Below are 23,791 nucleotides of genomic sequence, written 5' to 3'. Positions count from 1 at the left end.
GCTGCCATTCTCTAAGCAATGAAGGAGATGCTGATGATGGTGATGTTGTCACAGAGATAAGCTGCCACTCACATCCTTTCCTGGGGTGCCAGATAGTCCCTGGAGACCAACCTCGCCCTTCTGTCCTTTGTCTCCCTGAGATAAAGAGAGAGAAGGGGGGTCGGGGGAGAAAGAAAGAAAGAAATAACAAATAATCATCATCAGACAGAAGTTAATACCAACTTCTATCAAAGTGACAGACAGCAAAATAAACAGCCAGATACACATATAGAATTTCAGACAGACAGACTGGACAGCCAGGACAGACAGGACAGACAGGACAGCCAGTTGTTTACTAAACATACCTTGTGTCCAACAGCTTCTCCCCAGTTAGCGGGCATCATCTGCAGAGAGAGAGAGAATGAGAACCATCATGAGACCAGGCAGATTGATGAGCAGCGGTAATGTTGAGACCTCACTTGTAGTCTGCTGACGTAATGGAGCATACTAAATAACACATTGACCACACACACACACACACACACACACACACACACACACACACACACACACACACACACACACATTTCCTCTCGTCCACCCACACATCATTCTGAATAGTTGAGCTAATGCTGCGAATGAATACTCTGTGCCCATTGTACCCCAATATAAAAGTCACTCAGGATTTAGGGAAATACTCACCGACTCGCCTTTCTCCCCCTTCTGTCCCATGCGTCCATCTTTGCACTGAGAAACAGAGAGATGTCAGGACACAGACACACCCACACACAATGTTTACCCTGCGAGTATCTATCTTTGTAAATGCAGTTCTATGGAGAGCTACTTATCCACCTATTTTCTTGTGTGATGAGTAACTTGGCCTAAGACCTGCAGAGCTGTGTTAGCTCCCTGAGCTTTAGCTTTAGTTCAGAGGGCTAATACAGACTAACACTTGGACAAGACACTTACTGTACCAGATCCACTGCAGTCTGAACCCTAGGTGAGATAGAGATAGATAGAGAGAGAGAGAGAGAGAGAGAGAGAGAGAGAGAGAGAGAGAGAGAGAGAGAGAGAGAGAGAGAGAGAGAGAGAGAGAGAGAGAGAGAGAGAGAGAGAGAAAGAGAGGGAGGAGAGAGAGAGTGAGGGAGAGAAAGAGGGAGGAGAGATTGAGTGAGAGTTGGAGAGAGAGGGGGGAGAGAGAGAGAGAAAGGAGGGGGGTATATAGAGAGAGAGAGAGAGAGAGGGTAGAAAGAAAGAGAGAGAGAGTGTGTGAGAGAAAGAAAGAGAGAGTGTGAGAGAGAGCGAGAGAGAGAGAGAGAGAGAGAGAGAGAGAGAGAGAGGGAGGGAGGGAGGGAGAGAGAGAGTGAGACAGATAAACAAAGTTTGCTGAACTCAGTATGTATGGCACTAAATCAATGCAGATAAAATAAATATTTGGAAAGTGATGCTAAAATAAAAATAATTATACTATTGAGACTTGACAGTGACGTAAATATTGATGAAACTCTCGGTGTGTGATGATGATGCTGATATGATTCAGTGTATGTATGTGTGTGTATTTGGGGGGTGGCTGATCAGTGAGCATGTTTGTGTGTATGTGTGTAGATGTACGTTTGTGCACCAGGATTAGTTTGGGTACACACACCCCTACGGCCACATCCTCACTGCTGCTCCACGTGTGTGTGTGTGTGTGTGCGTGTCTGTGTGTGTGTGTGTGTGTGTGTGTGTGTGTGTAACCAGGTCAACCATGATAGTCAGTATTAGACGTCCATCTATGTCTGAGGGCATCGGGAGATGACTTGGAAACCGGTCACTAGTGGCAACAGTGAGCGCTGTTACCTTCAAGTGGGTTTCGGTTTTGCATTGTGGACGGGGGATGGTGGATGGGCGTAAGCATCTGATTCCAAAGGTTGCAAGTTCAAATCCAGCGATAGAAAGTTGTTTTTGAGATGTTTATTTTAATCCTATCCCAAACATTAACCCTTACCTTAACCATTCTGAGTTAATTCCTAACCTTAAGAATTTGGAGTTAATGCCTGAACTTAACCCTAACCTTACAAATTCTGCCCAAACTTAACCTTAAACACTTCAACATTTGACGTTTGGAACAACTTCAAAATTTGACGTTTGAGAAACATGGATGAACGTGAGACTGTGGGAGCTCGTAGGTGTGTGTGTGTGTGTGTGTGCGCATTCAGTATATTTTCATATGTATGTGTGTACATGTTTGTGTGTGTATTTGCAGTACGTGTGTATGTTCTTTTCTCACCCGATCTCCCTTCTCTCCCTTCATTCCGTGCTGTCCAGTTTGTCCAACTGAGGCCAGCTGAAACAAACAAACAAACAAACCAAACATGAACACATCTATCACACTTGAAGTCTATGTCTGTATTACTGCATCATCTGAGACAGAATAGGATACCATGACAACAGACATTAGAGGAATTAGCTAAAGCATACAGATATGGCTGAAGAGGATATGTACAGTGCCTTGCAAAAGTATTCATCCCCCATGGCATTTTTCCTGTTTTGTTACATTATAACCTGTAATTTAAATGAATTTTTATTTGGATTTCATGAAATGGACATACACAAAATAGTCAAGATTGATAAAGTGAAATGATAAAAATAACTTAACGGAAAATTGGTGCGTGAATATGTATTCACCCCCTTTGCTATGAAGCCCCTAAATCAGATCTGGTGCAACCAATTACCTTCAGAAGTCATAAAATTAGTTAAATAAAGTCCACCTGTGTGCAATCTAAGTGTCACATGATCTCAGTATATATACACCTGTTCTGAAAGGCCCCAGAGTATGCAACACCACTAAGCAAGGGGCACCACCAAGCAAGCAGCACCATGAAGACCAAGAAGCTCTCCAAACAGGTCAGGGACAAAGTTGTGGAGAAGTACAGTTCAGGGTTGGGTTATAAAAAAATATCCGAAACTTTGAACATCCCACGGAGCACCATTAAATCCATTATTAAAAAATGGAAAGAATATGGCACCACAACAAACCTGCCAAGAGAGGGCCGCCAACCAAAACTCATGGACCAGGCAAGGACGGCATTAATCAGAGAGGCAAAAAAGAGACCAAAGATAACCCCGAAGGAGCTGAAAAGCTCCACAGCGGAGATTGGAGTATCTGTCCATAGGACCACTTTAAGCCGTATCCTCCACAGAGCTGGGCTTTATGGAAGAGAGGCCAGAAAAAAGCCATTGCTTAAAGCAAAAAATAAGCAAACATGTTTGGTGTTCGCCAAAAGGCATGTGGGAGACTCCCTAAACATATGGAAGAAGGTACTTTGGTCAGATGAGACTAAAATTGAGGGGATGTTTTTCATCAGCAGGGACTGGGAAACTGGTCAGAATTGAAGGAATGATGGATGGTAAATACAGGGAAATTCTTAAGGGAAACCTGTTTCAGTCTACCAGAGATTTGAGAGTGGGACAGAGGTTCACCTTCCAGCAGGACAATGACCCTAAGCATACTGCTAAAGCAACACTTGAGTGGTTTAAGGGGAAACATTTAAATGTCTTGGAATGGCCTAGTCAAAGCCCAGACCTTAATACAATTGAGAATCTGTCGTATGACTTAAAGATTGCTGTACACCAAAGGAACCCGTCCAACTTGAAGGAGCTGGAGCAGTTTTGCCATGAAGAATGGGCAAAAATCTCAGTGGCTAGATGTGCCAAGCTTATAGAGACATACCCCAAGAGACTTGCAGCTGTAATTGCTGCAAAAGGTGACTCTACAAAGTATTGACTTTGGGGGGGGGTGAATAGTTATGTACGCTCAAGTTTTCCGTTTTTTTGTCTTATTTCTTGTTTGTTTCACAAAAAAATATTTTGCATCTTCAAAGTGGTAGGCATACTGTGTAAATCAAATGATACAAACCCCCCCAAAAATCCATTTTAATTCCAGGTTGTAAGGTAACAGAATAGGAAAAATGCCAAGGGGGGTGAATACTTTGGCAAGCCACTGTAACTAGAGGAGTAGTCATTCACCTGGGTATTACTCCACTTCCCAGTGTCTCAGACTTAGCCAGAAGGAAACTACAAGGTATTTTTGCTTCTTTATACCTGAACATCATTGCCTACATATTTATTCAATAAAACGGATTTCATTGTTTTATTGTTTTTGATAGAAATTCATTCCACAGGTATTTTTTTCTTATTTTAATTTACTTTTTGGGTTGTTTGAGGACATTCTATTGTTGCAGTATTATTTTCCATGTGAATGACAGTTTATTGCACTTTTGGAAGGGAGTGGGATGGGGATATGTCTCATCTGTTCGGCCTTTGTTTCATGTGAATATCCGTGCAACATGAGAGCTTTCATCCAACCAGAACTTACATTTAGGTCATCGTTGAGAAGAACACAACCAGCACACTAAAGAGAGAGGGGGAATGGACAGAGAGAGACAGAGAGAGAGAGAGAGAGAGAGAGAGAGAGAGAGAGAGAGAGAGAGAGAGAGAGAGAGGGGAGAGAGAGAGAGAGAGAGAGAGAGAGAGAGAGAGGGAGTAAAAGAGAGACAGAGAGAGGAAGGGAGAGAAAGACAGAGAGAGACACAGAGATAGAGAGAGAGATGTTAACGTCACATTAGTTCATGGTGAGATACCCTGTAATGCAGCAGATCAAGGCCTTAATATAGATAAGGAAAGTTTCTGAACTAAAAGAGTCCAAATTGATTTTGTAAGGTACTGTGTCGATAATGCCAAGTGACTTTAAAAACGTCTGTGTCAGGTTGTGTCTCGTTAGATGAAGTTGCTTTTGATAGCATGCCGTGATGAGCACTGAGGAAGAATAGGCTAAAAGCAGCAGAGGCCAAATTCAAGGCAAAAGTCAAACGTCAAAGGGAGAGCCAGCTCCCAAACTCAGGTAGTCACAAAACATACACTGAGTATACCAAACATTAGGAACACCTTCCTAATATTGAGTTGCACCCAGAAGAGGCTGGTGGGAGGAGCTATAGGAGGATGGGCTCATTATATTGGCTGGAATTGAATAAATGAAACAGTATCAAACACGTGGTGGACCATTCTTGATACACACGGGAAACTGTTGAGTGTGAAAAATCAAGCAGCGTTGCAGTTCTTGACACAAACCAGTGCACCTGGCACTTAAAGTATTTTGTCTTGCCCATTCACCATCTGAATGACACATACACAATCCATGTCTCAAAAATCCATATTTAACCTGTCTCCTCCCCTTCATCTACATTGATTAAAGTGGATTTAACAAGTGACATCAATAAGGGATCATAGCTTTCACCTGGATTCACCTGCTCAGTCCATGTCATGGAAAGAGCAGGTGTTCTTAATGTTTTGCATACTCAGTATATAAACGCAACATGCAACAATTTCAAAGATTTTACTGAATTACAGTTCATATAAAGAAATCAGTCAATTTAAATAAATAAATTAGGCATTAATCTATGGATTTCACATGACTGGGCAGGGGTTCAGCCATGGTTGGGCCTGCATAGGCCCACCCACCTGGCAGCCAGGCCCACCCACTGAGGAGCCAGGCCCAGCCAATCAGAATGAGTTTTTCCCTGCAAAAAGGCTTTTTACAGACATAAATACTCCTTATTTTAGCTCATAAAACATGGAACCAACACCTTACATGTTGTGTTTCTATTTTTATTCAGTGTAGTATATGGATCCTCTATTGGATAGAGTAGAGTTGATTATGAGAGCAGAGACATGCCGTGGGTCTGATGGAATCCTGTCAGGAAGACAATAGGCAGTTTGAACCCATCAGTGCACAGAGTACCGTTTGGGACCAGCGGCCCAACAAGCAGGACTGGTAGTCAGGTCAGGTCAGGTCAACCACTTCCCCATACAGTATAACAGGGTTCCCCAACTGGCATAATAGAGAGATATATGTGATCGTATACAAATGTAAGCAAGGTTTGACATTTTTATGTTTTAGTCAAATATTATATCTGTTTGGTCTTCTTGCTGTCAGTTTGCAGTCTAAAAATGATTTGTAATTATGTACCAGCCCCCTGACCGTCCACAAAAAAAAAAAAAATCATCCTGAGGCTGAATCTAGTTGATGATTCCTACGGTGCAATGATTAGGGTGCAGTTTCTCTAGTGACCAGAGAGAGGTGCTGTTACATCAGCAAAAAAAAATCTGCAGACATCGGTTTGTGGAGGGGGTCTCCAACATTTCACACACACTCTCATACAATCGCTCGCATGCAGTTAGAAATTTAACATAGGCTATACACACACACACACACACACACACACACACACACACACACACACACACACACACACACACACACACACACACACACATGTCCCTCTCGAGAGACAGAGATCAATAGATACAGTAAAATCCCCAAGGCACTGGAGAGTGCAGGCCAGCTGTAGCTCCTCACAGGAGAACACACACACACTACAGTTTGGTGTTAAAAATTGCTGAAGCAAAGTTATTTGTAATGGAAGCATGGTCATTAATACAGCATCTACCACCCGGTGTGTCAGCCCAGCCCGCTCTCCTCACACCAGGCAGTTAACATATATTGATGTTGTGTGACTGGAAGCTAAAGGAAAGAAGAAAGGAGGGAGAAAAGAGGAGAGAGAAGGTTTTTGTTCCGTGTGTTTGGTATTTTATCAGGATCCCCATTAGCTGTTGCAAAAGCAGCAGCTACTCTTCCTGGGGTCAACAACTGCAACTCCATCAATGGCCTGCTACCTAGTCACTGTTTCCTAACACCCATCGGCCTCTGCCTCTCTCTCTCTCTCTCTCTCTCTCTCTCTCTCTCTCTCTCTCTCTCTCTCTCTCTCTCTCTCTAGTTCTACTAGAAAAGCCTACTCTCTCTAGTTATTTTATTATATGGAGATGTATTGCTCACTAGAGTCATCTATCTGTTGGGATAAGTTTGATTGTTCCCCATTCATGTTTTGGGAGTCCCAAGTCAATGTATCAAGTGTGGTATGTAGTGTTTCCCCTATATTCATTCAGCAGTGGCGCATCGCATGTTGCGTTTATATTTTTGTTCAGTATATTAACATGACATGACATGCACAAACACACAACCACCCAGGCATGCTCGAACAAATACAGTGCCTTGCAAAAGTATTCATCCCCCTTGGCATTTATCATTTACATTTTAGTCATTTAGCAGACACTCTTATCCAGAGCGACTTACAGTTAGTGAGTGCATACATTTTCATACTGGCCCCCCGTGGGAATCGAACCCACAACCCTGGCATTGCAAGCGCCATGCTCTACCAACTGAGCTACACGGGGGGCTTTTTCCTATTTTGATTCATTACAACCTGTAATTTTTTTTTTTTTTTTTGGGATTTCATGTAATGGACACACACAAAATAGTTTATCTGTCACATGATCTCAGTATATATACACCTGTTCTGAAAGGCCCCAGAGTCTGCAACACCACTAAGCAAGCGGCACCATGAAGACCAAGGAACTCTCCAAACAGGTCAGGGACAAAGTTGTGGAAAAGTACAGATCAGGGTTGGGTTATAAAAAACTATCAGAAACGTTGAACATCCCACGGGGCACTATTAAATCCATTATTAAAAAATGGAAATAATATGGCACCACAACAAACCTGCCAAGAGAGAGCCGCCCACCAAAACTCACGGTCCTGGCAAGGTTGGCATTAATCAGAGAGGCAACAAAGAGACCAAAGATAACCCTGAAGGAGCTGCAAAGCTCCACAGCGGAGATTGGAGTATCTGTCCATAGGACCACTTTAAGCCGTACACTCCACAGAGCTGGGCTTGCGCACACACACACACACACACACACACACACACACACACACACACACACACACACACACACACACAACCCCCCCGACCCACACACACACAATCCTAATTGCGTTGGTTCATAGCTGTGAACGTCCTCCAATAGAGAGAGATCATTCTGTCTCATTATATTCAGTGGTTGTCGTTGTTCCTCTACAGTGACTAGCGATGTGTTTCAACACAGGTAATATCCTGCATTACACTGAGCCATGGGAAATTAGTAAAACATTAGTAAGAACACTAAGGGATGCAGTAATGAATTGTCTGGAGTTTTATATGCTACTGCATATGTGAACAGAATTCTGTTACTGTTGGAGAATGACAAAATGAATAGGCAGCAGTAGAGCAACTCCCCATAGAGCCAAGGTGTATAATGTGTAAATCACTCCACTATCAGTAGCAGAGCTGTGTGTTTGTGTCACACCATCTCACACTGTTACACTCCTTCTCTGCCCTTTCTTGGAGTACAGTAACTGGTACAGTAACTGGCCTGGTATTTGGGTCACCAGCCCCTGGCATAAACAAATACCTTGCTCTGATTGGCCCATACTTTCTTAATATGGTCTTTCTGATTGGACGCCCACTGACACACGTAAGTCTCTCCTCAGCTTCTTCACTAATATAGGATCAAGGTTGTGGTTGTGTGTGTGTGTATGTGTGTCTGTGTGTCTGTTTATGTGTGCCTTTGTGTGCAAAAGGGAAAATTTGAAACATACTTTCTCTGAAAGTCCCTGGGATCCAAGGATATCCTGAGAGAGAGAGAGAGAGAGAGAGAGAGAGAGAGAGAGAGAGAGAGAGAGAGAGAGAGAGAGAGAGAGAGAGAGAGAGAGAGAGAGAGAGAGAGAGAAAGAGAGAGAGAGAGAGAGAGAGAGAGAGAGAGAGAGAGAGAAAGAGAGAGAGAGAGAGAGAGAGAGTTGGAGAGATATATAGAGAGAGGGGAAGAGAGAGAGAGAGGGATAGAGAGAGAGAGGGAGAGAGAGGAACATAAAAACTTGAACTCTGTAACTTTAGAATGCTATGGACCTTTCATGACTTGAAGCAATTAGAAGACAGTTACAACACTGAACCATTAGAAGACAGTTACAACACTGAACCATTAGAAGGCAGGTACAACACTGAACCATTAGAAGACAGGTACAACACTGAACCATTAGAAGACAGGTACAACACTGAACCATTAGAAGACAGGTACAACACTGAACCATTAGAAGACAGGTACAACACTGAACAATTAGAAGACAGGTACAACACTGAACCATTAGAAGAGAGGTACAACACTGAACTATTAGAAGACAGTTACAACACTGAACCATTAGAAGACAGGTACAACACTGAACCATTAGAAGACAGTTACAACATTGAGCCATTACAAGACAGGTACAACATTGAACCATTAGAAGACAGGTACAACATTGAACCATTAGAAGACAGGTACAACATTGAACCATTATAGCACAAGTACAACACTGAACCATTAGAAGACAGTTACAACATTGAATAATTAGAAGACAGTTACAACATTGAACCATTAGAAGACAGTTACAACATTTAACCATTAGAAGACAGTTACAACATTGAACCATTAGAAGAAAGGTACAACATTGAACCATTAGAAGACAGGTACAACATTGAACCATTAGAAGACAGTTACAACATTGAACCATTAGAAGAAAGGTACAACATTGAACCATTAGAAGACAGGTACAACATTGAACCATTAGAAGACAGGTACAACATTGAACCATTAGAAGACAGGTACAACATTGAACCTTTATAGGACAAGTACAACATTGAACCATTAGAAGACAGTTACAACATTGAACTATTAGAAGAAAGGTACAATATTGAACCATTAGAAGAAAGGTACAACATTGAACCATTAGAAGACAGGTACAACATTGAACCATTAGAAGACAGTTACAACATTAAACCATTAGCAGACAGGTACAACATTGAACCATTAGAAGAAAGGTACAACATTGAACCATTAGAAGACAGTTACAACATTGAACCATTAGAAGACAGGTATAACATTGAACCATTAGAAGACAGGTACAACATTGAACCATTAGAAGTCAGTTACAACATTGAACCATTAGAAGACAGGTACAACATTGAACCATTAGAAGACAGGTACAACATTGAATAATTAGAAGGCAGTTACAACATTGAACCATTAGAAGACAGGTACAACATTGAACCATTAGAAGACAGGTACAACATTGAATAATTAGAAGACAGTTACAACATTAAACCATTAGAAGACAGTTACAACATTTAACCATTAGAAGTCAGTTACAACATTGAACCATTAGAAGACAGGTACAACATTGAACCATTAGAAGACAGGTACAACATTGAACCATTAGAAGACAGTTACAACATTGAACCATTAGAAGAAAGTTACAACATTGAACCATTAGAAGACAGTTACAACATTGAACCATTAGAAGACAGGTACAACATTGAACCATTAGAAGACAGGTACAACATTGAACCATTAGAAGACAGGTACAACATTGAACCATTATAGGACAAGTACAACATTGAACCATTAGAAGACAGTTACAATATTGAACCATTAGAAGAAAGGTACAACATTGAACCATTAGAAGAAAGGTACAACATTGAACCATTAGAAGACAGGTACAACATTGAACCATAAGAAGACAGGTACAACATTGAATAATTAGAAGAAAGGTACAACATTGAACCATTAGAAGACAGGTACAACATTGAATAATTAGAAGACAGTTACAACATCGAACCATTAGAAGACAGTTACAACATTGTTGGACCAACCATAAACCTGTTTCCAGTGTGAAAATTAACAGCTTTTCTTTTCTTCGGTTTTTAAAAAGCTACCTTTTTGAAGATGTAATGGTAATGATGTGATGCTCTTAAGACGCCAACATTTAAACAGACTCTAAACAGAATTCAATGGCATATTTTGCATGTCAATGCACACCACTGAAGCTAGCCACTACCATTACATATCACTGCATCAGCAGCAAAACAGAGAGTGGATGAAGAAAGATATCTAAATTGACATACTGGTCTGCTTTAATATTGTAGATACAGTGAGGGAAAAAAGTATTTGATCCCCTGCTGATTTTGTACGTTTGCCCACTGACAAAGACATGATCAGTCTATAAATTTAATGGTAGGTTTATTTCAACAGTGAGAGACAGAATAACAACAAAACAATCCAGAAAAACACATGTAAAAAATGTTATAAATTGATTTGCATTTTAATGACCCCTCTGCAAAACATGACTCAGTACTTGGTGGCAAAACCCTTGTTGGCAATCACAGAGGTCAGACGTTTCTTGTAGTTGACCACCAGGTTTGCACACATCTCAGGAGGGATTTTGTCCCACTCCTCTTTGCAGATCTTCTCCAAGTCATTAAGGTTTCGAGCCTGACGTTTGGCAACTCAAACCATCAGCTCCCTCCACAGATTTTCTATGGGATTAAGGTCTGGAGACTGGCTAGGCCACTCTATGGGATTAAGGTCTGGAGACTGGCTAGGCCGCTAAGGGAAGGAGGTTCTACCCAAGATTTGACGGTACATGGTGCCGTCCATCGTCCCTTTGATGCGGTGAAGTTGTCCTGTCCCCTTAGCAGAAAAACACCCCCAAAGCATAATGTTTCCACCTCCATGTCTGAAGGTGGGGATGGTGTTCTTGGGGTCATAGGCAGCATTCCTCCTCCTCCAAACACGGCGAGTTGAGTTGATGCCAAAGAGCTCGATTTTGGTCTCATCTGACCACAACACTTTCACCCAGGTCCTCTGTAGCTCAGCTGGTAGAGCACGGCGCTTGTAACGCCAAGGTAGTGGGTTCGATCCCCGGGACCACCCATACACAAAAAAAAATGTATGCACGCATGACTGTAAGTCGCTTTGGATAAAAGCGTCTGCTAAATGGCATATTATTATTATTATTATTCTCCTCTGAATCATTCAGATGTTCATTGGCAAACTTCAGACGGCCCTGTATATGTGTTTCTTGAGCAGGGGGGCCTTGCGGGCGCTGCAGGATTTCAGTCCTTCACGGCGTAGTGTGTTACCAATTGTTTTCTTGGTGACTATGGTCCCAGCTGCCTTGAGATCATTGACAAGATCCTCCCGTGTAGTTCTGGGCTGATTCCTCACCGTTCTCATGATCATTGCAACTCCACGAGGTGAGATCTTGCATGGAGCCCCAGGCCGAGGGAGATTGACAGTTATTTTGTGTTTCTTCCATTTGCGAATAATCGCACCAACTGTTGTCACCTTCTCACCAAGCTGCTTGGCGATGGTCTTGTAGCCCATTCCAGCCTTGTGTAGGTCTACAATCTTGTCCCTGACATCCTTGGAGAGCTCTTTGGTCTTGACCATGGTGGAGAGTTTGGAATCTGATTGATTGATTGCTTCTGTGGACAGGTGTCTTTTATACAGGTAACAAACTGAGATTAGGAGCACTCCCTTTAAGAGTGTGCTCCTAATCTCAGCTCGTTACCTGCATAAAAGACACCTGGGAGCCAGAAATCTTTCTGATTGAGAGGGGGTCAAATACTTATTTCCCTCATTAAAATGCAAATCAATTTATAACATTTTTGACATGGGTTTTTCTGGATTATTTGTTGTTGTTATTCTGTCTCTCACTGTTCAAATAAACCTACCATTAAAATTATAGACTGATCATGTCTTTGTCAGTGGGCAAACGTACAAAATAAGCAGGGGATCAAATACTTTTTTCCCTCACTGTAGATTGTGGCTTTCATCAGGGTAATTGTTTGTGTCATTTCCAATCCCCCATATATTTTTTGGGTAAATATATACACTACCAGTCAAAGGTTTGGACACACTCACTCATTCAAGGGTTTTTCTTTATTTTTACTATTTTCTACATTGTAGAATAATATGAAAACATCAAAACTATTATATAACACGTATGGAATCATGTAGTAGCCGAAAAAGTGTTAAACATTTTAAAATATATTTTATATTTGAGATTCTTCGAATAGCCACCCTTTGCCTTGATGACAGCTTTGCACACTCTTGGCATTCTCTCAGCCAGCTTCACCTGGAATGCTTTTCCAACAGTCTTGAAGGAGTTTCCACATATGCTTAGCACTTGTGGTCTGCTTTTCCTTCACCCTGCCATCCAACACATCCCAAACTATTTCAATTTGGTTGAGGTCGGGGGATTGTGGAGGCCAGGTCATCTGATGCAGCACTCCATCACTCTCCTTCTTGGTCAAATAGTCCTTACACAGCCTGGAGGTGTGTTGGGTCATTGTCCTGTTGAAAAACAAATGATAGTACCACTAAGCCCAAACCAGATGGGATGGCGTATCGCTGCAGAATACTGAGGTAGCCATGCTGGTTAAGTGTGACTTGAATTCTAAATAAACCACAGACAGTGTCACCAGCAAAGCAGCACCCCCACACCATAACACCTCCTCCATGCTTTACGGTGGGAACTACACATGCAGAGATAATCCGTTCACCCACACTGGTGTCTCACAAAGACACGGAGGTCGGAACCAAAAATCTCCAATTTGGACTCCAGACCAAAGGACACATATCCACCAATGTCCATTGCACATGTTTCTTGGCCCAAGCAGTTCTCTTCTTCTTATTGGTGTCCTTTAGTAGTGGTTTCTTTGCAGCAATTCGACCATGAAGGCCTGATTCACACAGTCCCCTCTGAACAGTTGATGTTGAGATGTGTCTGTGACTTGAACTCTGTGAAGCATTTATTTGGGCTGCAATTTCTGAGGCTGGTAACTCTAATGAACTTATCCTCTGCAGCAGAGGTAACTCTGGGTCTTCCATTCCTGTGGTGGTCCTCATGAGAGCCAGTTTCATCATAGTGCTTGATGGTTTTTGCGACTGCACCTTCATGTCTTAAAGTAATGATGGACTGTTGTTTTTCTTTGCTTATTTGAGCTGTTCTTGCCATAATATGGACCTGGTCTTTTACCAAATAGGGCTATCTTCTGTATACCCCCCCTACCTTGTCACAACACAACTGATTGGCTGAAACGTATTAAGAAGGAAAGAAATTCCACAAATTAACTTTTAAGAAGGCACACCTGTTAATTGAAATGCATTCCAGTTGACTTCCTCATGAAGCTGGTTGAGAGAATGCCAAGAGTGTGCAAAGCTGTCATCAAGGCAAAGGGTGGCTATTTGATTTGTTTAACACTTTTTTGGTTACTACATGATTCCATATGTGTTATTTCATAGTTTCGATATCTTCACTATTATTCTACAATGTAGAAAATAGTAAAAATAAAGAAAAACCCTTGAATGAGTAGGTGTGTATGAAAATGTATGCACTCACTAACTGTAAGTCGCTCTGGATAAGAGCGTCTGCTAAATGACTAAAATGTAAATGTAAATGTGTGTCCAAACTTTTGACTGGTAGTGTATATTTTTCTAAATATATTTTCCTGTATTATTTTCCCCTAACCCTACCACCCCTCCCCTAATTGGACTAAACTAATGGACAACAACACTCAGGCTTCTCCTTCCAGATTATACATACTATATACATTTTACGGACACGGCCAGATGTTCTTATCCAGAGTGCATTTTAAAAAGCAAAATAATGAAAGGAGGAGAAAAGAGAGGGAGGAAGAAATAGAGAACTAATAAACCCTGAGGCAGAGACAGAGGAAGAGGGAGAGCGAGAGAGAGACTTCCTTATACTGTCCATTATATATCATCAGCTGTTATTTCATTGGTTAGTGCTATCACTGCCAGACACACACCTGCATCTCATTACAAAGTCAGACAGCAGTTTAAGAGTCAGTGTGCCACAACAACTATGAGCTCACACACTCACCACGTAAGTACGCACGTACACGCACACACGCATACGCACACGCACTCACACACACGCACACACACACACACACACACACACACACACACACACACACACAGCTCTGTTCCTGTTATTGTGTCTGGCAAGGCAACAGTATTCTCCGGGATTGATTACTCCTGTCTGTAGTCTGCCAGAGCATAAACAACAGCTCTCCAAAAGACAAGCAGCAGGCCTAATCAATGGATAAATGGAAAATGATGGCATTAATATAAATCATGAAATGAGACAGGGTGAATATGGCTTCACAACATAATGAAATAGAAGTATCTATCTGGCAATCTAGCACTGTTGCAAGTGTTGAGAAATAAATCATATTTCTCAGTAGTGTTGGTGGAGGCCAGATATTCATCATGCTACTGTTGATTCTGTCTACCTCTCGATTGGTTAGATCACTGATTATCGGGGGAGGACCAGTGAATAACAGCAGAACCAATGAAATGTTTTGGCAGAAGCGCTCCCCTACCAGTCAGTACTTAGTGTGGTTGGTCTGCCTGCTGATATGTCTGAGTGAGTAAATGAGTGTGTGTTACCCGGTTAAAGGCAAGGACCGGCTGCTCTAGGTCATTCTCGGCAGCGCGGCGACTCTTGGGGGCGTCAGGGGGGCACTGAGAAAAAGAGAGCGAGAGAGAGAGGGGTCATGGGTCAAAGGTGAAAGGCTAGCCTACAGGTAGCAAACATCAATTGGGGAATGTGTATCGTGAACTGCCTGGAAACATCTGAACTGAAAAGCTAAACTGAACACAAAGTAATCTAACACTATATTCATATTTTGAGGGGTTTTCCATGGTAACACACATGAAATCAACAACAGGAACTCTAGCCCTCTCTGACACTCCATGTCTAGCCATACAACATACCACTCTCTTTATCAAACAGCTGGTCTGTCTCTTCTCAGAACTCTGTAGGTGGGATGTGTGTGTGTGCATGCGTGTGTATGTGGGTGCGTGCATGCGTGCGTGTCTGTGGTGTGTGTCCCTGTGTGTGTGCAGCTCCTGTTTAAGTTGTAAACACTGCTTGCGGAGAGCCCTGTAGCAGGCAGCTCAGAGAGAAGGAGAAGAGGGAGGGTGGTCTGTCTCTTCCTCTTCTTCTTAAATCACTTCATTAATTCTAGAAGGTTCTGGAAGTCTACTCGGCTGTTCTACAGTTCTGAAGGTGTTCTGAAGGTGTTCTGAAGATGTTCTGAAGGTGTTATGAAGGTGTTCTGAAGATGTTATGAAGTTGTTCTTTAGATGTTCTGAAGGTGTTCTGAAGGTGTTCTGAAGATGTTATGAAGTTGTTCTTTAGATGTTCTGAAGATGTTCTGAAGGTGTTCTGAAGTTGTTCTGAAGATGTTCTGAAGATATTCTGAAGTTGTTCTTTAGACATCTGAAGGTGTTCTGAAGAACTTCTCTCTCTGTTTGCTGGTCTTTCATACATTTGAAGTCGGAAGTTTACATACACCTTAGCCAAATACATTTAAACTCAGTTTTTCACAATTCCTAACATTTAATCCTAGTAAAAAGTCCCTGTCTTAGATCAGTTAGGATCACCACTTTATTTTAAGAATGTGAAATGTCAGAATAATAGTAGAGAGAATGATTTATTTCAGCTTTTATTTATTTCATCACATTCCCAGTGGGTCAGAAATGTACACTCAATTAGTGTTTGGTAGCATTGCCTTTAAATTGTTTAACTTGGGTCAAACGTTCGGGTAGCCTTCCACAAGCTTCCCACAATAAGTTGGGTTAATTTTGGCCCATTCCTCCTGACAGAGCTGGTGTAACTGAGTCAGGTTTGTAGGCCTCCTTACTCGCACACATTTTTTCAGTTCTGCCCACAAATTTTCTATAGGATTGAGGTCAGGGCTTTGTGATGGCCACTCCAATACCTTGACTTTGTTGTCCTTAAGCCATTTTGCCACAACTTTGTAAGTATGCTTGGGGTCATTGTCCATTTGGAAGACCCATTAGCGACCAAGCTTTAACTTCCTGACTGATGTCTTGAGATGTTGCTTCAATATATCCACATAATTTTCCTTCCTCATGATGCCATCTATATTGTGAAGTGCACCAGTCCCTCCTGCAGCCAAGCACCCCCACAGCATGATGCTGCGACCCCGTGCTTCACGGTTGGGATGGTGTTCTTTGGCTTGCAAGCAGCCCCCTTTTTCCTCCAAACATAACGATGGTCATTATGGCCAACAGTTCTATTTTTGTTTCATCAGACCAGAGTCTGGCTTTTTTATGGCGGTTTTGGAGCAGTGGATTCTTCCTTGCTGAGCGGCCTTTCAGGTTATGTCGATATAGGACTCGTTTTACTGTGGATATAGATACTTTTGTACCTGTTTCCTCCAGCATCTTCACAAGGTCCTTTGCTGTTGTTCTGGGATTGATTTGCACTTTTCGCACCAAAGTACGTTCATCTCTAGGAGATAGAACACGTCTCCTTCCTTAGCAGTATGACGGCTGCGTGGACCCATGGTGTTTATACTTGCGTACTATTGTTTGTACAGATGAACGTGGTATCTTCAGGCGTTTGGAAATTGCTCCCAAGGATGAACCAGACTTGTGGAGGTCTACAATTTTTTTTCTGAGGTCTTGGCTGAATTATTTTGATTTTCCCATAATGTCAAGCAAAGAGGCACTGAGTTTGAAGGTAGGCCTTGAAATACATCCACAGGTACACCTCCAATTGACTCAAATGATGTCAATTAGCCTATCAGAAGCTTCTAAAGCCATGACATCATTTTCTGGAATTTTCCAAGCTGTTTAAAGGCACAGTCAACTTAGTGTATGTAAACTTCTGACCTACTGAAATTGTGATACCATGAATTATAAGTGAAATAAAATTAATTGTGTCATGCACAAAGTAGATGTCCTAACTGGCTTGCCAAAACTATAGTTTGTTAACAAGAAATTTGTGGAGTGGTTGAAAAACGAGTTTTAATGACTCCAACATAAGTGTATGTAAACTTCCGACTTCAACTGTATGTACATATACTGTAGGTAGTGGTAAAGTGACTAGGCAACAGGATAGATAATAGACAGTAGCAGTAGCGGGTAGCCATTTGATTTAGCTATTTAACAGTCTTATTTAGCAGTCTTATGGACTGGGGGTAGAAGCTGTTCAGGGTCCTGTTGGTTCCAGACTCGGTGCATTGATACCACTTGCCGTCCAGTAGCAGAGAGAACAGTCTATGGCTTGGGTGGCTGGAGTCTTTGACACATTTTTGGTCCTTCCTCTGACACTGCCTGATATAGAGGTCCTGGATGGCAGGGAGCTCGGCCCCAGTGATGTACTGGGCTGTACTCACCACCCTCAGTAGTGCCTTGCCGTCAGGTGCCTTGCAGTTGCCGGACCAAGAGGTAATACAGCCAGTCAAGATGCTCTCAATTATGCATCTGTATAACTTTTTGAGGATCTGAGGGCCCATGCCAAATATTTTCAGCCTCCTGAGGGGGAAGAGGCACTGTCGTGCCCTCCACAGATGTGTGGGTGTTTGTGGACCATGTAAATTCCTTAGTGATGCCCCATCAATGTTGATGGGGGCGTGCTCGCCCCTCCGTTTCCCTTAGTCCACGATCAGTTCCTTTGTCTTGCTGACGTTGAGGGAGAGGTTGTTGTCCTGGCACCACACTGCCAGGTTACTGACCTCCTCCCTATAAGCTGCTTCATCGTCGCGATGATCAGTCCTACCACTGTGGTGTCGTCAGCAAACTTAATGATGGTGTTGGAGTTGTGCGCGGCCATGCAGTCGTGGGTAAACATGGAGTACAGGAGGGGACACCTGAGGGGCCCCCGTGTTGATAGTCAGCGTGTCGGATGTGTTGTTGCCTACCCTCACCACCTCTGGCGGCCCGTCAGGAAATCCAGGATCCATTTGCAGAGGGAGGTGTTCAGTCCCAGGGTCCCCAGGTTAGTGACGAGTTAGGAGGAGACTATGGTGCTGAATGCTGAGCTGTAGTCAATGAACAGCATTTTTATATAGGGATTCCTTTTGTCCAGGTAGGAAAGGGAAGTGTGGAGTGCAATAGAGATTGCGTCATGTGTGGATCTGTTGGGGCGATATGTGAATTGGAGTGGGTCCAGGGTGTCTGGGATGATGGTGTTGATGTGAGCCATGAACAGCCTTTCAAAGCAGTAGATGGCTATAGATGTGAATGCTACAGGGCGATAGTCATTTAGACAGGTTATCTTGGCACAGGGACTATGTGTGATGGTTGGTGTTTAGAAAGGTTGTGGGAGTGTTGTGTGATGGTTGGTGTGATGGTTGTGGGAGTGTTGTGTGATGGTTGTGGAGGTGTTATGTGATGGTTGTGCGAGTGTTGTATGATGGTTGTGTGAGTGTTGTATTATGGTTGTGAGAGTGTTGTGTGATGGTTGTTGGAGTGTTGTGTGATGGTTGGTGTGATGGTTGTGGGAGTGTTGTGTGATGGTTGTGAGAGTGTTGTGTGATGGTTGTGGGAGTGTTGTGTGATGGTTGTGGGAGTGTTGTGTGATGGTTGTGAGAGTGTTGTGTGATGGTTGTGGGAGTGTTGTGTGATGGTTGTGGGAGTGTACACCCCCCCTCCCCCACCCACCCCCCATTTAAAAAAAAGGGTAGTTGTCCCACTGGCTATCCTAAGTTGAATGCACCGATTTGTAAGTCACTCTGGATAAGAGCGTCTGCTAAATGACTTAAATGTAAATGTAATGGTTGGTGTTCTCACCCTAGCACCAGGTATCTCACAGCAGGACTCTTGAATGGCCAGGGAGGAGTCACAATACACCATCACCTGCTGAATGTCCATCTGAGAGACAGAGAGACGCAGAGGACAGGGGGCAGGGAGAAAAGAGCAAGAGAGAGAAAGAAAGAGGGGAAGATAAATATTGTTAGAGATAGCCCACTAGAACTCCCCTACTACAGCCCTGACCATCACCCTCAAATATCCCTCTCCCCTCCTCCCACCCTCTCCACATCTCTCCCCTCCTCCCACCCTCTCCACCTCTCCCTCCATCTCTACCCTCCTCCCCTCCTCCCACCCTCTCCACATCTCTCCCCTCCTCCCACCCTCTCCACCTCTCCCTCCTTCTCTCCCCTCCTCCCACCCTCTCCACCTCTCCCTCCATCTCTACCCTCCTCCAACCCTCTCCACCTCTCTCGCCATCTCTCCCCTCCTCCCACCCTCTCCACCTCTCCCTCCATATCGCCCCTCCTCCCACCCTCTCCACCTCTCCCTCCATATCTCTCCATCTCTCCCCTCCTCCCACCCTCTCCACCTCTCTCTCCATCTCTCCCGTCCTCCCACCCTCTCCACCTCTCACTCCATCTCTCCCCTCCTCCCACCCTCTCCATCATTCCTTCAATCTCTTCCCTCCACCCACCCTCTCCACCTCTCCCTCCATATCTCCCCTCCTCCCACCCGCTCCACCTCTCCCTCCACCTCTCCCCTCCTCCCACCCTCTCCACCTCTCCCTCCATCTCTCTACTCCCCACATACAGGATGACCCAACCCAATCTCCCAACTTCCCACCACAATAATCCCCTCCTTTTCTGGTCCTCCACCTCCATACCTCCACAGGGGCAGCATCTGTGGCCCTGATGCCCAGTAGGGTGTGTCCCTCGGTCGATAGTTTGCCACGGGGCTCCAGGGGCTTGGTCTGGATGGAGCTACAGTCTACATGTAGAGAGGCTGCCCTCTGCTGGACGCTGAGGGCCAGTTTGTGCCAGCCACTATCCAGGATAGACTCCACGCCCTCCCCCCTGAACACACACCCAACCGGCTCACCCAGGGGATCGGCCCCCCGTGCACGCAGGGACAGGGTGGCATCAGGGCCATTCAGGTCAAGGGAGAACTGGGGGAGTGGGGGAGGATGGTTGGGAGAAGTAAGGAGGAGAGAGAGGGAGAGTGGGGGAGAGGAGTCAGGAGAGGGGTGAAGAAGTGAGACAGGAAAAAACAGTTGGGTCATTATCAAATCTGATTGGGAAACAACACCTCTCACCTCTTCCCTCGTTCCTCTTCCCTCGTTCCTCTTCCCTTGTTCTTACCACTATAGTGTCTACAGATCTGACCCAACAACACCTCTCACCTCTTCTCTCGTTCATCTTCCCTCGTTCCTCTTCCCTCGTTCCTACCACTATAGTGTATACAGATCTGACCCAACAACACCTCTCACCTCTTCCCTCGTCCCTACCACTATAGTGTCTCCAGATCTGAACTAACAACACCTCTCAACTCTTCCCTCATTCCTACCACTATAGTGTCTCCAGATCTGACCCAACAACACCTCTCACCTCTTACCTCGTCCCTACCACTACAGTGTCTCCAGATCTGACCCAACAACTCTCCTCTTCCCTCGTTCTTACCAATATAGTGTCTTCAGATCTGACCCAACATCACCTCTCACCTCTTCCCTCGTTCCTACCACTATAGTGTCTACAGATCTGAACTAACAACACCTCTCAACTCTTCCCTCATTCCTACCACTATAGTGTCTCCAGATCTGACCCAACAACACCTCTCACCTCTTACCTCGTCCCTACCACTACAGTGTCTCCAGATCTGACCCAACAACTCTCCTCTTCCCTCGTTCTTACCAATATAGTGTCTTCAGATCTGACCCAACATCACCTCTCACCTCTTCCCTCATTCCTACCACTATAGTGTCTACAGATCTGAACTAACAACACCTCTCAACTCTTCCCTCATTCCTACCACTATAGTGTCTCCAGATCTAACCCAACAACACCTCTCACCTCTTACCTCGTCCCTACCACTACAGTGTCTCCAGATCTGACCCAACAACTCTCCTCTTCCCTCGTTCTTACCAATATAGTGTCTTCAGATCTGACCCAACATCACCTCTCACCTCTTCCCTCGTTCCTACCACTATAGTGTCTACAGATCTGAAGGAATATTGTAGGTATTGCTGAAGCCATTGTTTAATTGAATATGCCTATCCATTCCCAAGCAGTAACCCGCTATGTGAAAGAGCTACAGACACAAGTTCAGTACAGTCCTATCTGCTTTGGTTCTCAAAGTGGGCTACATAAAACACACTGCAAAGTTAGCAAAGACATGGACAAAGACATGAAAACACACAAACAATAATTTATAATGAGTTGGTTTGCCCTCAATTCATCCTATACATGCTGAATAGCATTTCAATGTGTGGTTTTTCAGACTGATTATAGAAGTGAGAGACTCTCTTCATCATAGAAGTAACATGAATGATAATGACAATAATAATAATAATGAGAGAACAACAGAAACAGAGAGAGGAGAAGACAAAGGGAGGATAGAGTGGAGAGATGGAGGCCAGGAGATAAGAGGGGGTGGAAAGAGAGAGAGGGGAGAGATGGAGGACAGGAGATAGGAGGGGGTGGAAAGAGAGAGAGGGGAGAGATGGAGTACAGGAGATAGGAATGGGTGGAAAGAGAGAGGAGGAGAGATTGGGGACAAGAGATAGGAGGGGGTGGAAAGAGAGAGAGAGGGGAGAGATGGAGGACAGGAGATAGGAGGGGGTGGAAAGATAGAGAGGGGAGAGATGGAGGACAGGAGATAGGAGGGGGTGGAAAGAGAGAAAGTGGAGAGATGGAGTACAGGAGATGGGAGGGGTGGAAAGAGAGAGACGGGAGAGATGGAGGACAGGAGATAGGAGGGGGTGGAAAGAGAGAGAGGAGAGAGGGGAGAGATGGGGGACAGGAGATAGGAGGGGTTGGAAAGAGAGAGAGGGGAGCGATTGAGGACAGGAGATGGGGGGTGTGGAAAGAGAGAGAGGAGAGATGACGAAGGAGATGGGGGGGGGGGGAAGAGAGAGAGAGGAGAGATGACGAAGGAGATGGGGGGGGGGAGAGAGAGAGAGAAGAGATGACGAAGGAGATGGGGGGGGGGGAAGAGAGAGAGGAGAGATGACGAAGGAGATGGGGGGGGGGAAGAGAGAGAGAGGAGAGATGACGAAGGAGATGGGGGGGAGGGAGAGAGAGAGGAGAGATGACGAAGGAGATGGGGGGAAGAGAGAGAGAGGAGATGACGAAGGAGAGGGGGGGGGGGAGAGAGAGAGAGGAGAGATGACGAAGGAGATGGGGGGGGGAGAGAGAGAGGAGAGATGACGAAGGAGAATGGGGGGGGGAAGAGAGAGAGAGGAGAGATGAAAGAAGGAGCAGAAAAGAGATGGGGTGTACAGGGAGGAATAGAGGAGAGAGCAGAAGAGAGAAAGAGAGATAGAAAGAGAGAGAGAGAGAGAGAGAGAGAGAGAGAGAGAGAGAGAGAGAGAGAGAGAGAGAGAGAGAGAGAGAGAGAGATATGGAGAGAGATGGAGTGAGAGGGGAGAGGACAGAAGAGAGATGATAAGGAATAAGAGTGATAAAGAGGTGGAGAGAGATGAGAGGTAGATGAAAATAGCGTATACCTGTGGGTATCCCTGTTCATCTGAGATCTGGAAGAGGGAGATGTTGTCTCTCAGTGTTTTCTTCTTGAGGAGAAGAGTGAAGACCAGTGTGAACTCATCAGGAAGACCGTAGGGGAACACCTGACTGAGAAAACAGACTGTTACACACACACACACACACACACACACACACACACACACACACACACACACACACACTCACACAAACGGATACACACGGACATGCACACTCATAGACACACACACAACACACACATTCTGTACATACACACACACGCAGACACACACATGCATCAAATGTGTCTATGTTTGCGCTGAGACACTGAGAGACAGAGGGGTAGATATATAGAATGTGTGTGTCTGTGTGGCCAGTGTTATAATCCAGAAATGGTAGAGAATAAAACCTGACAATTATTATCGTAGAGGTAGAGATAGAGGTAGAGGTAGAGGTAGAGGTAGAGGTAGAGGTAGAGATAGAGGTAGAGATAGAGGTAGAGATAGAGGTAGATAGAGATAGATAGAGGTAGAGATAGAGATAGAAAGATAGAGGTAGAAAGATAGAGGTAGAGATAGGGAGATAGATAGAGCTCCTATCTATAAGTCCCATATCATCGACTAACGTCCAATCATTGTCCAATATGTCTACAGCACTTGTCCATAACACTCCAGATATGGGACTTGTAGAAGTATGGAGAACAGCACATCCTAATTAAAGGAACATTTCTTTTTTTTCTCATGAACACAAATCCTATTCAAGAATAT

The 23,791-nt window shown here is 44.1% G+C and overlaps 1 protein-coding gene across 1 annotated transcript in view; it reads right to left on the bottom strand.

The window, feature by feature from the left end:
- LOC311123000 (uncharacterized protein) overlaps positions 1-23,153 on the bottom strand; it is a gene marked incomplete at its 5' end in the record, with an annotated part of 138,871 nt that extends 115,718 nt beyond the window's left edge. Inside the window, 11 exons of the mRNA XM_084197298.1 lie at positions 73-135; positions 345-383; positions 682-726; positions 949-975; positions 2,249-2,305; positions 4,337-4,372; positions 8,495-8,527; positions 15,190-15,264; positions 19,348-19,428; positions 20,192-20,473; positions 23,030-23,153. Of these exons, the coding sequence (XP_084053424.1) occupies positions 73-135; positions 345-383; positions 682-726; positions 949-975; positions 2,249-2,305; positions 4,337-4,372; positions 8,495-8,527; positions 15,190-15,264; positions 19,348-19,428; positions 20,192-20,473; positions 23,030-23,153 (862 nt within the window). The remainder of the gene's footprint in view (positions 1-72; positions 136-344; positions 384-681; positions 727-948; positions 976-2,248; positions 2,306-4,336; positions 4,373-8,494; positions 8,528-15,189; positions 15,265-19,347; positions 19,429-20,191; positions 20,474-23,029) is intronic.
- Positions 23,154-23,791: the final 638 nt, after the last annotated feature.

This window comes from Coregonus lavaretus (assembly GCF_964263955.1).
Source record: "Coregonus lavaretus genome assembly, contig: HAP1_SCAFFOLD_1109, whole genome shotgun sequence".
Taxonomy (NCBI): Eukaryota; Metazoa; Chordata; class Actinopteri; order Salmoniformes; family Salmonidae; genus Coregonus; species Coregonus lavaretus.
Note: the sequence above shows the minus strand (reverse complement) of the source record. Positions and strands in the feature narration are given on the sequence as shown.